At 41.4% G+C, this 18,997-nt stretch overlaps 1 protein-coding gene across 1 annotated transcript in view; it reads right to left on the reverse strand.

Annotated features, from left to right (window-relative positions):
- GGT1 (gamma-glutamyltransferase 1) overlaps positions 1-18,997 on the reverse strand; it is a 32,173-nt gene that overhangs the window by 2,004 nt on the left and 11,172 nt on the right. Inside the window, exons 8-10 of the mRNA XM_058158277.1 lie at positions 3,144-3,280; positions 2,752-2,936; positions 1,722-1,849 (exon numbers count right to left, since the gene is read on the reverse strand). Coding sequence (XP_058014260.1) covers positions 1,722-1,849; positions 2,752-2,936; positions 3,144-3,280 — 450 coding nt within the window. The remainder of the gene's footprint in view (positions 1-1,721; positions 1,850-2,751; positions 2,937-3,143; positions 3,281-18,997) is intronic.

Raw genomic sequence — 18,997 nt, forward strand, 5'->3', positions numbered from 1 at the left:
AGGCTCTCTTCTCTCAGGCCTGCGACAGAGCTCCCTTGGGCAAGTCCCCAAGCAGGGCTTCTGGGTGCTGGTCTGGATGGCAGGGACCATGGCTGAATTAAGCAGTTGGGGTTGACCCTTCTCTGTCTGCTGTCACCCTATATTCTGATGCAGTGGTTGGGTGATTGGGTAAGAGCTGATCATACAGGCTCAAGGGGAAAATATTCTGAGCACTAAATCCTACGAGAAACAGGGGGGAGCCCTTCCTACGATCTTCCCTTTGGCAAGTTGCTTTCTAGGCAACTTCATAGCGCTGTTATCCCTCTTGATGAGCCTCAGATACAAGCTGAATCCCCGTTTTGTAAGCAACAGAGGGAATCAGGGAACCTCTAGAGGGCACTGCAATCAACACAAGGAAGCGGTTCCTCTCCCCAAATCAGGGAAAATCTCCCCTGCCATAAAGGGAGAAATGTGATTCCCACAATAGAGTGACAAAGGAACCATGCAAATGGTCGGTCTGTGTATCCAGGGCTTCTGATGCAGTCCTTGGAGGGTCAGTTGCAGTTGGGAGTCTGTGCTGTAAGTGGGGTTCAGACCAGTAGTGGGTTCCACTTAGCTTCACTACTGGTTCAGAACTGTGAGTGCTTGTGGTGCTTCTGCGCATGCACAGAACTTCCTGCGCATGCACAGAGCGTCCGTGATGACATCTGGGTGGGTGGGCAGAGCCTCCCCCCGCCGCCACTACCGGTTCACCGAACCAGGGAGAACCAGTAGAAACCGACCACTGGTTCAGACCTTCTGAAAGGGCAATCAAAGACTAAGCGAAGACAAAAGCAAAGGCATTTGTGTGACCTGTAAAAAGTAACCATTGCCAGAATACTGGGAAGAGAAAAATATCTGGAAAGCAATTAATTGGGGAGGGGGATAAGGAAAAAAAAATAAAGCTCAGAATGCGGCTCAAATCGGCAGTGAGTGCCTGAAGGAAAATCTTCAGAGCTAACATTAAATAGGGCTAAGAACAATGTCTCCATGCGTTTTTTTTCTACCAGTATTATTCTGATCTGTATAAAAGACCCTTGGAGAAAATAGATTAATCTCTCAGAAAGCAACAGGATTGCAGGCGAACAAAGGGAATTTATGTATGGATCTCTAACAATCAGAGAAATCTCAGAATCAATCTCAGAGTCTCAAACGGCAAACCAGGAAAAGGGCTTGGAACCCGCAGGCTGCATTATTGTCAGGCTCCAGAAACCAAGGAGAGCCCTTGAGGCTCTTCTAAGCAGCTTCCTTTATGGTTTCTCATCTCTAGACAGCCTGTAAATTCTACAAATAAATAAATAACTCTGGCCCAACTCCAGCAGCCACCTTGCACCATTCAAGAATTCCTCCGGGAACTCCCAGGGGAGAGCTGTTCCCTCCCTCCGACTCTCGTCTTTCCCCTCAACCTCTCTCTGCTCTGCCTGGAATGTGGCCCAGCTGGGCAGTCGCATTCCCAAGGTGGCTGCCATCTTGACTCCTTTGACCACCCCCTGCAGACCCCCATGACCACTGGGAGTCAGCTCAGCCTGGCCCACTCCCGGGAAGCAGCGGAGCCTCTCCTTCCATGGCTGCAGAGGCACAGGGAGCTCAAGGGACCGAGGGGGGAGGGGGAATGCAGAGGCTGCCTGGAGGAGACCCCTCCCCAGAGAGGAGGCTGGAGGGGGCTGGATGCTTTGTGGAGAAGTGCACAAGCAAAGCCTTACCTGGGGCAATGAAGTTGGCCACCGAAGGGGGGACCCCGAAGCCATTCACTATGTGGGGGGAGCTGAAGTCATCCATCTCGTTGTTGAAGATGATACCATTCACAGGGGAACGGAGGTCGGAGCCGAAGCTGCGAAGGTGGGCAAGAGAAAGGGGTCCATACAGCAGCTCCTCTTTGCACCCAGCTTTCCTGCCACCCATTCCTGAAAATGCCAAAGCTCCAAGGCCACAGGGGTCCTGCTGTCCCCGCACAGGGCCCAGGCATCACCAGCCCTCTTCTCAGAAGGAGCTGTCGGAGGTTTCTCCACCCAAGCTTAGCAAAACGAGGCTGGTGCAAAAACCTGATTGACTGGCATACAAAGGCCTGGGGGACGTAAGTGTTTCCCTACGTCAGGGCTTGTCTAGAGGGGGAAGGAAAGCAGCAGAGGGGGTGGGGTCATGTCAGGACATATCTGGGGAAGGAGCATGTCATGCACCCCCAGCCAATTCAGGAAGAGGGGCAGGGGAAAGATTGTGGGGAGCAAGGGCAGAGGGCACAATGGAAGTGGGGCTGTGGGAAGGTGGGCAGGGACAGCTGCCTAGCCAATAAGGGAGTGGCAAGCAAAGATGGGCACCCTCCAGCTCCAGTTGAGGGCTCTTTGGAAAAAAACAAACACAACTAGCTCTTCCCAACAAAACAAAACAACAGAACAACACTCCTGCTTGCGCATTCATGCACACACAAGCACACACACATTCATGCACACACAAGCACACACACAGACCCCCAATGCCATCCAGAAAGATGAACGCTCAGATCAAGATTTGGGTGGGCAATCATCCAGATGCTATGGGGCCAGTTCCTTTGGCTTCTCTCCAGCCACTATGGGCCGTTCCCACTTCTTGGCTTCGGGAGCCTGGGGCTTGGGGAGGAAAAGCCACGATTTGGAGAACGGTCCTTCCAGAGCCCCTCAGCCCTGACCCTGCTGGGAAAGGCATCTTCTCAGCCTGGCTGAGCCCATCTCCAGCAGCCACTCCATCTTGGTGTCTCACTAGTGGTTGATGGTGCTGGTGGCCGAGACCGCGCTGCCGTCCTCAGCTACGACCGAGACGTGGGATGTCCCAGCATGCTCTGGAGTGTAGTAATCTGGTTCATAGTAGCTGATGTTATGGGTAGTGTTGGTGATTTTGACCCGCAGGCTGTTGGCAAAGGACTCTGATGTCATGTTTCTGATCACCTAGATGGAAGAACAGAAGAGAAACCCTACAGGGAAAGGCAAGTGATAATTGACTGGCTGATGGCCTTCCTTGGGTTTTTCTGAGGAACTAATGTTATGGCCAGCTTGTCTCTCAGCTCAGGACCCCCAGCAAAATGCAGTGGAGTCACTCGACTCTGTTCACCTGGGAGGAGGGTAGGAAAGGAGCAGAGCAGGGCACGGAGCTACCTCTGTAAGGTTGACAAATGCAGGGTCCCCAAGTAAACTCCTCTTGGCGTAGGCAAAGCGAAAAGCTTCCAAGATGCGATGGTACATCCAGCCTTTCTCTTCCAGAGTCTGGGTGCTGTTCTTAGAGAACCGGAAGCCTGCCGGGAGATTGAACACAAACATCAGGCATGTCAGGGTCCATCGGCCACCAAAGCCAGAGGTTACACCAGCCAAATGCTGCCATTGGTAGCTCAAAATTGAATGAAGACAGTAAGTTGATGCAAGTTTTCCATGAGATGGTAGGAAACGATGGTTGTAGCAAGGATTATCTGAAGCAAACCTGGCTGAGAAAGATGGGTGGGGAGGGGGAGGTTGAAGAGGAGTGTCCCTGTAGTCATTGGGGAAACCTGAGGAAATGCTGGAAAGAGTATGTTAGTGACTTGGGGTTTTCCTGGACTCACAATTCCTGCTGGAACACCAAATCGGAGCCATAGCTGGGAGCTGTCTTCATTCAGCCCTGACTGGAAGTGAAAAGTAGCAACAGTGAATGCAAAGGTGGATTTGTGAGGCTTCTGATCCGAAAAAGCACAGGTAGAAATGAACAACATTTGGGAAGTGCAGTGTGGCTGCTGCCCTACATTCGCTAAGGAAGACATGAATGTCTATTACACCTCCTTTGATTTAGAAAACATATACAATAAGTGTGAATTATGGAATGTTTTAGGTGAATATAGAGGTTGGTTGCTGTGTGGGATAAGTGGAGTGTGACAAGGGGGAAGCCTCTGAAATGAAAGGAAATGCCAGAGGTTCAGCACAGAACAGAAACCGAGTGGCACATGGCTGGTCTTGAGGTTGGGATAAAAGCACAAGGAACAGTAAGGGGGTGAAAGAGCTTTGGGGTGGGGCAATATGTGTGTGTGTGTGTGAAGGCAAATGGATGTGCCATGGAAAAGAAGGGATCAAAAGGTCAAAAGGGGCCTGAATGGGAGCAAGACCAGCGGGAGAGCACATGAGGAATCTCAGGCTCTGCTGTATATATAGTAATATACCATACCTTGCAAAAGGTTTCTGAAGGAATCCACAGGAAGACCTGGGGGGTGGGGGCAAGATTGATGGAATCGAGCAATATTCCCTCCTGGAATTGGAACATTTCTCAAATGGGGGTCTGGGAGGTTTGAAGAGGTTCATGGAGTAGAAACCTCTTGAAGCACCAATTTCATTTGGACCATTTCTCCCTGATTGGAGTCATTTCAGCAGCCAAAATGATCAGGTAAATCTCCCGAACAGAAGTGCAAAAAATGCAAAATAATTTGGTTCATGTGATTTGCTTCTTTAGTCTGTTTCTGCCTTGGTGGGGGTAGCTTTGAAAAACCACCGAGTTATAATAAAAGTTATAATAAAAATGCAATTAAAGCTAACCCAAACCAGAGCTCCATACAACAGAGAAACCAAGGTAAAAACCAATAAAGCGAACAAGAAAAAGTGATCAGGCTGGCAGTGAAAATGCCCTCAAAAGGACGGCAGGTGAGGAAGGACACCTGGCCTTGTACAGAAACACCAGTGAAGAGGGATGAGAAGCTGCCAAATGCATCGACTGGCACACACAGTTCCCACCACAAGCTCTCTGGGGTGGGGTGGGGACATTTCTGGTGGCAGCCAAAAAAAGATGTTAGGCTCAGCCCCCTACCTAACCCTCCTGTTACATATTAAATAGGAGTGGGCGAAGGTTACACCAAACTGGCGGGAAAATACTCAAATCTGATTGGTCGAGCTGTCTGACAGCTCCCAATAAAAGGGCAAGCTGTCCAACGAGCCAGCTGCTGGGTTTCAGTGTTATATTAATAAAGAGCTGTTGTTACTGAGAATTGTCCTCCTCTTCCATCGACCTTTCCAACACTGGCGACGAAGGTGGGATTGGAAGAAATGTGGAACAAAAAGAGCTGATCAGAGTCACCACCGTGGCCAGAGGAATCGAGAATCATCTAGCAGCGCAACTGAGCACATCCCGTTTCAAGCCAAAATGACCACCCTCGCTCCTCCCGCACGGTTCAACTCAGCCACAGACTAGTGGGACTCGTACACGCAGAGATTCGAGCGTTTCACGGAGGCCAACGATCTCCTCGGTCTCTTTGATAACAGGAAGAGGGTCCTCTTCCTCAGTTATTGCAGGTCCAAAGTTTTCAACACCATGAAGGCATTGATTGCGGCCACAGCCATATAGGCAGTAACCTGGCCAACACTACAAAATGTGCTTCAGGCACATTACGTGCCAGTACAGTCAAAGTTCATGAGAAGGTGCGAATTTCACCAGAAAATGCAAGAAGAGGAAGAAACAGTTAACCAATACATAGCGGCATTAAGAAAAGCTGCAGTGCACTGTGAGTTCAGGGAGCTGGACAATGTGCTGTTAGAACAAATTATTAGTGGAGTGAGGGACATAAGCTTGCAAAGGTGGTTGTTAGTAAAGCCTAACCTCACTCTGCAGACCGCACTAGATGAAGCCTGAGCTGCGGAGTCACCTAGCAAGTTAGCAGCAGCGCTTCAAAATAATAGCGGTTCGCCAACTTCGCGCTAAAAAACTTCTGTGCATCAAGAGAGTGACGAACATGCTGGCATTTGCTTGTAAGAAGATTTTAGCAAATGGCGTTTTGTGTATTGGAAGTGAAAGTTAAGAAAATGCTTATTATAACTGCTGGCGTGGAACCTATAAGAAGAACATAACAAGCTACTTTTTAAATGGAATGAATAAGAACTGTTAATGATTTTTTTTCTTTTTACTTTTTTCTTTATCACAATGTTTAAGAAGAAAAGTTTATTGATTTTTTTCCCCTCTTTTTGGTAGATTTTACAGTTTAAAAATGGCTCTTAAGCAAACAGAACTAACTACTACTAAAATCTTGGAAACTTCTTCAGTTCAAATATGGAAAAAAATTTTATAGGAACTTTTGGAGGCTTATCTTTTCTTAATAAGTTTTTAAACAAGAGATTTTTACACCAATATATTAAAGATTGGAAATTCTTTATTGTTAGATGTTAAGCTGATTGGTGAGCAGATGGTGGAAAATGTGTAAGATAGAAGACAAGGGGAAGGAGAATGCTTAAGATGTGATTTTGATGGTATTTTCTTTTTTTAATATATATATATAGGATTTAATTTTTATAACTGATCTATTTTGGGTATAAGTTATAGGTGTTACTATTTGATATATGTGAGGTATAAAGGAATGGGAAGATGAATATCGTTTAATTTTGGAGAACAAATAGAAAAATTTATGAATTTGGATTATGGATGTAATGTTGGTATTTGGTTAAACAGAATTTAATTGTTATAATTGATATATTTTGAATATAAGTTATAGGTATAATTTTAATAATGTTATTTGACATATGTAAGGTAAATTGAAAAAATATTAATATTAGCAATGTTATTTGATTTATGTAAGTGATATTAAAGATATGAGAAGATAGAATATTCTTTATTTTTGGAGATTGGATAAAAATTTAAGAATTTAAGCTGGAAATATGAATTATATTTGGGAGACTGTTTAAGGAAGAAAGGTATATTATAAAAGAATTTCTGATGAATACTGGAAGATGGAATATCGTCTTGGTCTTGATCGATGAAGATTGGATATTAAAAACGATAAGATTCTGAAGACTTCAGGAGTGGAATGGATTGATATATATTTGGTGTTAATCGATGAAGATTGGATATTAAAAACTATGTATTTTATTGATGAACTGGAAATACCAATTTAATTGGAAGATTCTGAAGATTTTAGGAGTGGAATGGACTGATATATAATGGACTGGAAGAAGAATGTACTTCTTTGTTTCTGGAAGGGGCATTAAGGTTTTAGAGAGAGGAGTGACTATTGATTATGACTTATGTTGTATTTTAATTTATGATTGCTAATTTTATACCCTGTACTTTGTTCTAGGAAGTCTCGGGGGGGCGGGAGGGGAGAGAGGGAAGGGGAGGGGAGATGAAGGATCAATGTAAAGGAATGATTGAAGATATGTAATTAAGAAATAGAAATAATTTGAAATGAAATCGGGGCTGCTCAGCTGCCATTTCAGAAGGGAATGGAAAGGGTGAAGGAAGAGTGAAGGAAGAAAGTAGGTAGGAAAGAGAGAGGTAGAAGAGGGGGAAAAGAGAGGAAGAAGAAAGGGGAAAGAAAGAGGGTTAGAAAGGGTGGAAGAGAAGAGTGGGGAAGGAGGAGAGGAAGTAGAAAAGTGAAGGAGAGGAAGGATGAAGAAAGTAGAAGAAAGTAGAGAAGGGAGGAGGAAAGGTTGTGTTAAGAAAGGAAGTGGTAGCTGGGCAGGTCCGAATAAGTAACAAATGAAAGTTAATGACTAATATTGAATAAGAGACTGTATATTGAATAGGTTGTTGGAAAATGGAAATAAAACTTTTTTATTAAAAAATTTTTTTAAAAAAGAGTGACGAACATGAGGACTCAATGGAGGAGGAAGATGACGTATGTCACCTCCGGGCAGAAAATAAAAAAGTCAACCCCGAGTCTGAGGACAAACAGCCTCCCTGTGCAGGGTGTGGGGACAGACACCCCTGGGCAGCCTGTAGATACCGAGATGTGATATGCCAACCGTGTGATCATAAGGGACATTTGGCAAGGGTCTGCTGTGCCAGCCAGTCTGCCATTTTCCAGGCAAGACCCACGTCACAGGAGCCAGAAATTTTTTTTTTTTATTTGCATTTATATCCCGCCCTTCTCCGAAGACTCAGGGCGGCTTACACTATGTCAAGCAATAGTCTTCATCCATTTGTATATTATATACAAAGTCAACTTATTGCCCCCAACAATCTGGGTCCTCATTTTACCTACCTTATAAAGGATGGAAGGCTGAGTCAACCTTGGGCCTAGTGGGACTTGAACCTGCAATAATTGCAAGCAGTTGCTGTTAATAATAGGCTGCATTAGCCTGTTGAGCCACCAGAGGCCCTGGTTGCAGCCCTGGAAGCTCCGGCGAGGAGGGGAGAGACCTACGGAAGCCAAGGAGGCTTACCAGACGAATATTGTTGTTGTTGTTAGTTGCAAAGTCATGTCCGACCCATCGTGACCCCATGGACAACATTCCTCCAGGCCTTCCTGTCCTCTGTCCTACCATCCTCTGGAGTCCATTTAAACTCATGCCTACTGCTTCAGTGACTCCATCCAGCCACCTCATTCTCTGTCGTCCCCTTCTTCTTTTGCCCTCAATCTTTCCCAGCATTTGGCTCTTCTCCAGTGAGTCCTTCTTTCTCATTAGGTGGCCAAAGTATTTGAGTTTCATCTTCAGGATCTGGCCTTCTAAAGAGCAGTCAGAGTTGATCTCCTCTAGAATTGACTTGTTTGTTCGCCTTGCAGTCCAAGGGACTCGCGGGAGTCTTCTCCAGCACCAGAGTTCCAAGGCCTCAATTCTTTAGCGCTCAGCCTTTCTTATGGTCCAACCTTCACAGCCATACATTGCAACTGGGAAAATCATAGCCTTGACTATACGCACTTTTGTTGGCAGGGTGATGTCTCTGCTTTTTAGTACGCTGTCTAGATTTGCCATAGCTTTCCTCCCCAGGAGCAAGCATCTTTTAATTTCTTGGCTGCAGTCCCCATCTGCGGTGATCTTGGAGCCCAGGAAAATAAAATCTGTCACTACCTCCATTTCTTCACCATCTATCTGCCAGGAATTGAGAGGGCCGGATGCCATGATTTTAGTTTTCTTAATGTTGAGTTTCAATCCAACTTTTGCACTCTCCTCCTTCACCCACATCAAGAGGCTCTTTAGTTCCTCTTCACTTTCTGCCATTAGAGTGGTATCATCTGCATATCTGAGGTTGTTGATATTTCTCCCGGCAATCTTAATTCCAATTTTTGATTCATCCAGCCCCGCCTTTCTCATGATGTGCTCTGTATATAAGTTAAATAGGCAGGGCGATAGTATACAGCCTTGCTGGACTCCTTTCCCAATTTTGAACCAATCAGTGGTTCTGTGTCCAGTTCTCACTCTTGCTTCTTGGCCCGCATACAGGTTTCTCAAGAGACAAATAAGATGGTCTGGTACTCCCATCTCTTTAAGAACTTGCCACAATTTGTTGTGATCCACACAATCAAAGGCTTTAGCATAGTCAATGAAGTAGAAGTAGATGTTTTTCTGGAACTCCCTAGCTTTCTCCATGATCCAGCGTAAGTTGGCAATTTGATCTCTAGTTCCTCTGCCTCTACGGAATCCTGCCTGTACTTCTGGTAGTTCTCGATCCACATACTGCTGGAGCCTAGCTTGTAGGATTTTAAGCATAACCTTACTAGCATGTGAAATGAGTGCAATAGTGCGATAGTTTGAACATTCTTTGGCATTGCCTTTCTTTGGAATTGGAATGTAAACTGACCTTTTCCAATCCTGTGGCCATTGTTGAGTTTTCCAAATTTGCTGGCAAATTGGGTGTAGCACTTTTACTGTGTCGTTTTTTAAGATTTTGAATAGCTCAGCTGGAATACTGTCTCCTCCACTAGCTTTGTTGTTGCTCAGATTTCCTAAGGCCCATTTGACTTCACATTCTAGGATGTCTGGCTCAAGGTCAGTGACCACCCCATTATGGTTATCAGGGATGTTAAGCTCATTCTTGTATAGTTCTTCTGTGTAATTTTGCCACCTCTTCTTAATCTCTTCTGCCTCTGTTAGGTCCCTGCCATTCTGGTCCTTTATCATGTCCATCTTTGCATGAAACATTCCCTTCATATCTCCAATTTTCTTGAAGAGATCTCTGGTCCTCCCTATTCTATTGTTTTCTTCTATTTCTTTGCACTGTTCATTTAAGAATGCATTCTTATCTCTTCTAGCTATTCTCTGGAATTCTGCATTTAACTCATGATCTGAGCCACAATCAGCTCCTGGTCTTGTTTTTACTGACTGTATAGAGCTTCTCCATCTTTGGCTGCAGAGCACATAGTCAATCTGATTTCTGTGTTGACCATCTGGTGATGTCCATGTGTAGAGTCATCTCTTAGGTTGCTGGAAAAGAGTGTTTGCTATGACTAACGTATTATCTTGACAGAATTCGATTAGCCTGTGCCCTGCTTCATTTTGTACTCCAAGTCCAAACTTGCCTGTTATTCCGGTTATCTTTTGGCTTCCTACTTTAGCATTCCAATCCCCCATGATGATAAGGACATCATTTTTTGGTGTTAATTCTATCAAGGTTGACTCAGCCTTCCATCCTTTATTAGGTAGGTAAAATAAGGACCCAGATTGTTGTGGGCAATAAGTTGACTTTGTATATAATATACAAATGGATGAAGACTATTGCTAACATAAGCTGCCCTGAGTCTTCGGAGAAGGGCGGGATATAAATGCAAATAAAAAAAAAGTGCTGTAGGGCTTCATAGAACTCGTCAATTTCATCCTCTTCAGCACCAGTAGTTGGGGCATAGACTTGAACTACTGTGATATTGAATGGTTTGCCTTGGATTCGAACTGAGATCATTCTGTCATTTTGGGGATTGTATCCCAGTATTGCTTTTCCTACTCTTTTATTGATTATGAAGGCTACTCCATTTCTTCTGAGGGATTCTTGCCCACAGTAGTATACCTGATGGTCATCTGAATTAAATTCACCATTCCTGTCCATTTTAGTTTGCTGATTCCTAAGATGTCGATGTTCAGTCTTGTCATCTCTTGTTTGACCACATCCAGTTTGCCTTGATTCATGGATCTTACAATCCAGGTTCCTATGGAGAAAAAATCTTTACAGCATCGGATTTTCCTTTCACCACCAGATGTACCCACAGCTGAGCGTCCTTTCGGCTTTGGCCCAGTCATTTCACTCTTTCTGCTGCTACTAGTTCTAGCCCTCTGGTCTTCCCCAGTAGCATATTGGACACCTTCCGACCTGAGGGGCTGATCTTCCGGCATCATATCTTTTTTCCTTTTTGTACTGTCCATGGGGTTTTCATGGCAAAGATACTGGAGTGGGTTGCCATTTCCTTCTCCAGTGGATCACGTTTTGTCAGAACTCTCCGCTATGACCTGTCCGTCTTGGGTGTCCCTGCACAGCATAGCTCATAGCTTCATTGAGCTATGCAAGCCCCTTCGCCACGACAAGGCAGTAATCCATGAAGGGAGACGAGCATTAGACAGGTCAATACAAATAAGACCAAGAAGCTACATGTCATGGTCCAGATCGAGGGCTCATCATGTGAGATGGAAATTGACACCATATTGTCCCGCACCATAGTATCCTGGGAGACAATTAGGAAGGCAGTGCCGGGTATAAGAAAAGAGAAAGCCACAATGAATCCAACTGAGAGACTATCAAGGGAATAAAACGGAATTGCAGGCATTCCTGGGTTTGCTAATTTTCTTTTTTTTTAGTAAAAAAGTTTTATTTTTACAATCATGTCAAACAATTCATTCAATGTACAGTTATATACATTTAGTCGGGCCTGCCCAGTCACCACCCCCCTTTTTAACACTCCCCTCTTCTACCTTCTTTTACTATCCAAACCTTCCTCTCCTTCTCTTATCTACATCCTCTCCTCCCTCCACCCTACACCTTCCTTCTCCCTCTTCTACCCCTCTTCCTTCCTCTTCTCCTCTTTCCTACCTCCTACTCTCTCTTTTCTCCCTCCCCACTGTTCTAAAATGGTAACTGGGCAGACCCGACCCTACGTTAATTATATTTATACATCTTCAATAATCCCTGTACATTCACCATCACTCCATCTCTCGCCTCAACCCCCCAATTCCCCTCCCCCCGTCCCCCACCCCGACTTCCCAGAACAAAATGCAGGGTATCAAAACTAACAATCATAATCTAAAATAATTCCTAAATTATAATCTCTAGTCTCTCCACACTTAATCACACTCTCAATTCCCCTCTCCTTCAGAAATATATCTAATACAAAATATTTCCTAAATTTACTCATATGCTATTCGATATTTTTTTATCTGATACTTATTTTGAATATAATCAATCCACATTTTCCATTCTAAAATATATTTTTCTTGTGTATAGTCTTTCAAATAAGCAGAGATTTTTGCCATTTCTGCCAGATTTGATACTTTAAGTGTCCATTCTTCAATTGTAGGTAATTCTTCTTTCTTCCAATATTGAGCAATCAAAAGTCTTGCGGCTGTTATTAAGTTCAAAATCAATTTAGTCTCTATAGCTGTACAATCCATAATTATTCCTAGTAAAAAGAACTGCGGGGTAAACTTAATCTTCTTTTTCAAAATATTCTGCATGATCCACCATACTTTAATCCAAAATGCTTTAACTTTTTTACAAGTCCACCATATATGGTAATAAGTGGCATCTTCACAATCGCATCTCCAACATTTAGCCTGTACATTAGGATACATACATGACAATTTTTGGGGGTCTAAATGCCATCTATAAAACATCTTATAAATATTTTCTCTCATATTTTGCGCTTGTGTAAATTTAACATTCCTCACCCAAATTCTTTCCCAAGTTTCCAACATTATTGGTTGCTGAAAATTTTGTGCCCACTTAATCATACAATCCTTAACCAATTCAGTCTCTGAGTCTATTTCTACTAATACATTATACAACCTCTTAATATGCTGTTGGCCTTGATCTCTCATTTGTTTTAACAAATTATCCTCAATTTGCTTAACACCTATTTTTTGATCTAATTTCCATCTAGCTTGTAATTGTCCATATTGGAACCATGTATAATTTTTCCCTTCTTCCCCCATCTTTTCTCTAGATTTTAATTGTAATTCCCCCTTTTCCATACAAAGAAGTTCTTTATAGGTAACTACCTCCATCTTTTGATATATATTTATATTTTCTATCATGTGTCTCGGGATTGCCCATATTGGAATCTTTCCATCTAATTTATATTGATATTTCCTCCAAACCCTCAATAATGCATTTCTAATTATATTATTTTTAAATATTTTATCTACTTTCTTATCATATAATAAATAGGCATGCCACCCATATAACAAACCATAACCTTCTATATTCAAAACTCTTTCCTCAGTTAAATTAATCCAATCAGTAATTAATGATAAGACAACTGCTTCATAATACAATTTTAAGTTAGGCATTTTAAGACCCCCCCTTTCCCTTGTATCCTGCATTATTTTTAATTTTATTCTTGGTTTTTTGCCCATCCATACAAATTTATTAATCCCCTTTTGCCATTCCTGTAATTTAATATCATTCTTAAGCACCGGTATCATTTGAAACAAAAATAAAAACCTGGGCAAAACATTCATTTTTATAGCCACTATTCTTCCCAGCAAAGATAGTTGTAACTTCTTCCAACTCTCCATTTCTTTCCATACCTTCTGCCATAATACCTCATAATTATTTTTATATAATTTAACATTTGAAGTTGTAATATATATTCCTAAATATTTAACCTTTTTAACAATTTCAAAACCTGTAGTTCTTTCTAACTCTTCTTTTTGTTGTATATTCATATTTTTAGTTATCATCTTTGTCTTTTGCTGATTCACCTTAAATCCAGATACTTTGCCATACTGACCAATTATATCTTTTAAACCAGTAACTGAGTATATTGGTTGAGATACAGTAACAACCAGGTCATCTGCAAAAGCTCTTAATCTGTAATCTTGATGTTTAACTCTAATTCCCTTTATTCGATCGGAACCACGTATTTTATTCAGAAGAATTTCTAAAGTTAAAATAAAGTAATGGGGACAAGGGACATCCCTGTCTTGTCCCTTTCCCAATTTTAAAAGTTTCTGTTAACCCACCATTTACTATTATTTGTGCTGTTTGCTTCTGATATATTGCTTAATTGCATGGATAAAATAATCCCCAAATTGCATTTTTTCTATTACTTTGAACAAAAACTGCCAATCCAATCTATCAAAAGCTTTTTCAGCATCCAAAAAAAGTAATGCCGCTGAGACTTGGTTGTTTCGTTCCAAATATTCAAGTAAATTTACGATTTGCCTCACATTATATCTCATCTGCCTACCCTTAATAAATCCTGACTGATCATTATGAATTATTTGATTCATCACTGGCATTAATCTATTAGCAAGTATCTTGGTAAATATCTTGTAATCAGTATTTAAAAGTGATATAGGCCTATAATTCTCTGCTTTAATACCATCTCGATCTTCCTTCGGTATTAACGAAATAAAGGCTGTCCTCCATGAAGGGGGAACATCCCCTCCCATTTGAATTTTATTAAATAACTCTTTAAGTGGTTCAACCATCTCATTTTGTAATTTTTTATATAATAAACAGCTGTTAAACCATCTGTACCTGGTGCTTTACCGATTTTAAGTTGCTTAATTGCTAACAAAATTTCCTCTGAAGTAATTAATTGATTCAGTTCTTCTCTTTGATTTTCTGTAAGCTCACAAATATTTTGTTGTTGTAAATATCTTTCTATCTCTGTATCATCAATCATATCCCTAGAATATAACTTACTATAATACTCTAAAAATGCTTTTTTAATCAAGTTCTTTTGATAAACTTCCTTACCCCTATATTCTATTTTATCAATCATTCGTGATTTCTGTTTTTTCCTTATTAAATAGGCAAGCCATCTTCCTGGCTTATTGGCATTATTAAATGTATTATGTTTTACATATTGTAAATTAATTGCTACTTGATCTGCCATCAACATATTAAACTGACCTCTTAATATATTTATTGATTCTTTTATTTTACTATTTCCTGGGCTATTTATCAATAATTGTTCTTTCTTTTTAATTTCCTCTTCCAATTCCTTTTTCTTTTTCTGCAATTTATTTTTGTATTTAATATTCATTTGTATAAGATTTCCTCTCATATAGGCCTTGCTAGCATCCCAAATCATCTCTATAGATGTTTCTGTTTTCATATTCATAATAAAAAATTCTTTCATTTGCTTTTTACATTCATTTACGTTTTGTTCATATTTAAACAAATTCTCATTCAACCTCCATGATCTCCTAGCCTCCTTTTCCCGATCAAATTCAATCCAAACCGGACTATGATCAGATAGAGTTCTTGAACAAATCTTAGTCTTCTTCACTCTAGAATACAAATCATTAGTAATCAAAATAAAATCAATCCTCGAAAATGATTGGTGCCTGTCAGAAAAGAAGGTAAAATCCCACTCTTCTGTATTACGTTCTCTCCAAATATCTCTTAATTCCAAGTCCTCCATCATTTCAAAAAAAGCCTTTGGTAATTTCACCGCTTGATATCTTCCTTAAACTTTTTGTCTTTCTGAGTATCCAACACACCATTCCAATCACCCATTAATATATATGATTTATAATCCCAAAATACTATTCTTTTATGTAAAACTTGAAAAAATTTTCTTGTTGTTGATTCGGAGCATAAACTCCTATTAATAATGTCTTCTTTCCCTCCAACAAAAGTTCGATAGCAATGTATCTTCCTTGCTTATCCACCTCAATTAATTTTGCCGATATATCCTTCTTTATATATATAACTAAACCATTTTTTTTTCCAAAGAGGAGGCAACAAAATGTACTCCCAGTTTTGAATTTATCAAATATTTCTGGTCTAAAGATCTAATATGTGTTTCTTGTAAACAGGTAATGTCATTTTTAAATTGTTTCAAATAGTGAAATACTTTCCTTCTCTTCTGTGAATTCAAACCATTAACATTCCAAGATAATAGTTTAATTGCCATTATCGGCCAAAGGAAACTTTTGGAACACTAGCCGGAGATCACATTTTGCTTTAGGCCTTGCTCCTCCCACTGTTTCCGTTGTAGTAGTTGCCAGTTGTTGTTGTGCCTTCATCTCTTGTTCCTTGCGTTTAGCAGCAGCTCTTGTCAGCCTTTGTTCTTTTGAGTCTGAACCCATCGTAGGTATTTCCAACACTTGTAATAAATCTTCTTCCATCACAATCTGTTCTTGTACCTGCTTCACTTCTCTTTCCTTCACTTCAGTCTCCCTTCTTCTAGCTTCCAATGGAGGAAGACTTCCAACTTTTAATACCTCAACATAAAATTCTCTTGCTTTTCCAACTATATTGAGACGATGTACTTTCCCTGCATAATATACTATTATACCAGTTGGAATATCCCATCTATATTCAATCTGACGTTTTTTAAGTTCATTCACCAGGAAGGCAAAGTCCTTCCTAGCCCTTAACATTTTGGTGGAATTTCCTTTAATATTAAAATATCTTGACCAGCAATCTGAATCTTCTCCCCCTTATATGAGGCTTGCAAAATCTGATTTCTCACTGTTCTATTTGTAAAATAAATAACAACATCCCTTGGCAACTTTGTTTGCCTTGCTATCCAAGAATTCACGATATATTTTATCAATTTGATAAGCCACATCTGCTGGACGAGCTGCTAATATCTCAGCAAATACTTCAGAAAAAATTTCCCTTAAATTCTCTTCTTTATTCTCTTTCAAACCACGGATTCTTAGAGCAAATTCCATATTTCTATATTGTATCAAAACTATTTCATCATCTGTCTTTTCCATTTTACTTTGAAATTCAGCCATTTTATTTTCTAATTTTGAATTATGTTGCTTAATTTCTTCAACTTCCTCTTCTAATAAAATCACATTTGTTGCCAAACTTTGTACTGCAGTTACAAATCCTTCCTTAACTTCTTTATTTCCCACTTGAATTTCTAATATCTGCTCTTTCATTTCAGACATCTCATCAGTTATTACTTTAAATTTTTCTTGCATAAAGTCTTTTAAATTCTCTTGTACCGCCTCTAAGTTCAATGTTCTAGTCTCTGCTGTATGAGCTGGAGAGGCACCAGCTGATGAAATTCCAGAGCCCTTTGTTACAGTAGACTTTAATTGTTTGGCTGCCATCTTCTATAAAATTATTTATTTATTTCCAACTTAATATTCACTTTAAATCTTCTTAACCTCTGAGAAACACAGTCTTTTAAAGCAATATTTAAAAAGAAAATCTCCCCTAGATTCTAGGCAGCAAAGAGTTAAAGATTTGAAGTAGCAAATAACATGCAATTTACCAGGGGCAGAGGGCAAACGCTAAAAGTATCACTTTCGCTTTCCACTCGTTAACTTGTTAACAATTCGCCTCCATTTTCTTGCTGTTTTCAAGCTTTTTACAAAATAACGGGGAATTGGCTTGGCTACTTGCATAAAGTTCTCCCACTTTCGTTCTGTCCGGTATAATCCTTTATTGTCCAAAATAAATCTCGGTGTTTGGTCGTGGTGATTGGTTCCGCCAAAGCAGAAAAATCCTCGGATCTGGAGCACTTCGGGTTACTGGAGGGAACTTAACTCTTCAAACCCCTTTTTTCTCAGGGGCTTTAGGGAAATTCAACCTCTGCCCTCAGCTCACCATCTCTTCTTCTCCCGAAGAGAGGGTTTTTCGAACCGCTGGGCAGCAGATTTAAGCTGTCCTAGCGATTCCACATAATCCAGAGGTTGGTGATTGTAAAGATCACCGCCATCACCTACGGTGCCAAACAGGAAGTCGGTTTGCTAATTTTCTATAGCATTTTCCTACCGCAGAAAGCCACAATAGCTGAGCCACTGCATAGACTCTTGGGGGAAAAGGCTGTTTGGACCTGGGGCCAGGCTGAGTCTACCACTTTTGCTGCTGTGAAAAAACGATTGTCCTCTGACAGCATGCTGGTTCAATACAGTGAAACTCTGCCCTTAGTCCTGTCCTGTGACACCTCTCCTTTCAGGATAGGAGCAGTCCTTAGCCATCGCATGCCCAATGGCATGGAAGCACCCATTGTGTTTTATTCACAGACTTTGTCCTCTGCAGCAACTACAGCCAGCTGGACAGAGAAGCGCTGGATGCAGCCGTTTGGGTCCGGAGATTCCATCACTATCTCTATGGGAGAAACTTTGACCTCATCACCAACCATAAGCCCCTGCTGGGCTTATTGGCTGGCGACCGCCCCACACCGTTGACATTGTCCCCTCATATGACCAGGTGGACTATTTTCCTGGCTGCTTACATTTACTGGTTGGTCCACTGACTGGGCAAGTCCCTGAGTTATGCGGATGCACTCAGCCATTGCCTGCTACCCAAACCCTGCCCCTGCTGCCATGGTTCTCCTCATTGAGGACATTGCAGCGGGCCCTATTACAGCGGCTGAGATTGTGCAGCACTCATATAAAGAGACTCATTTGAAACAAATTTTGAACTATGTATTGAGTGGTTGGCCGACCACTCCCTTGAAGGGAGAACTGCAACTGTATTATATGCGTCAAACTGAATTGTCTGTAATGAAGGGCTGTGTTATGTGGGGAAAGGGTGGTCATATCCTCCCAAGTTACAACGGTGTCAGCCTCCACTCCAATCCTCACATCCTTTTGTACTCTTTATATTCAGTAGTTAGATTGCATGGGGTTTTTATGTGTAATGTAAATAGCTCATGGATTCAGTTTATGTAGAGAGGGTCCTTTAAGAGTGTCGTCTGACATGACATAAAGGGGAGGGGAGATTGATAGTTTGAATTCAACAGGAATGTTAGAGCCCGGTCTTTCAATGGACATTGCATTCCTGAGATGATTTACAGCCAGAGACCTGCGGAAGAAGATTACCACGGGGGGCCGAGAAGGAGCTGGCATTGGACCAGACCTGCTGACCTCTTGGGGGGAGGAGGGACTAACTATGGGATATGGAATGTTAGCCATATTTTGTCTCAGATCCAACTTTATACTGCTGCAGTCATGATGTATTTAGTAAAAGTACTTTTCTTTATTTGCAAATGAAGTCAAGGTGTATTCTTTCCTAAATATAATCAGAGGCAGCCTGACAGATGGGGAGTGCTGGAGGTCTTACATGTGGGATATCCTGGAAAGTCAAGATGAAGGCATTGGCTAGGAGCTGTGTCTGGTGGCCTAATATGGACTGAGATATAACAGAATGGGTCGCCACCTGCACA

Source organism: Ahaetulla prasina, chromosome 15 (genome assembly GCF_028640845.1).
Source record: "Ahaetulla prasina isolate Xishuangbanna chromosome 15, ASM2864084v1, whole genome shotgun sequence".
Lineage (NCBI taxonomy): Eukaryota > Metazoa > Chordata > Lepidosauria > Squamata > Colubridae > Ahaetulla > Ahaetulla prasina.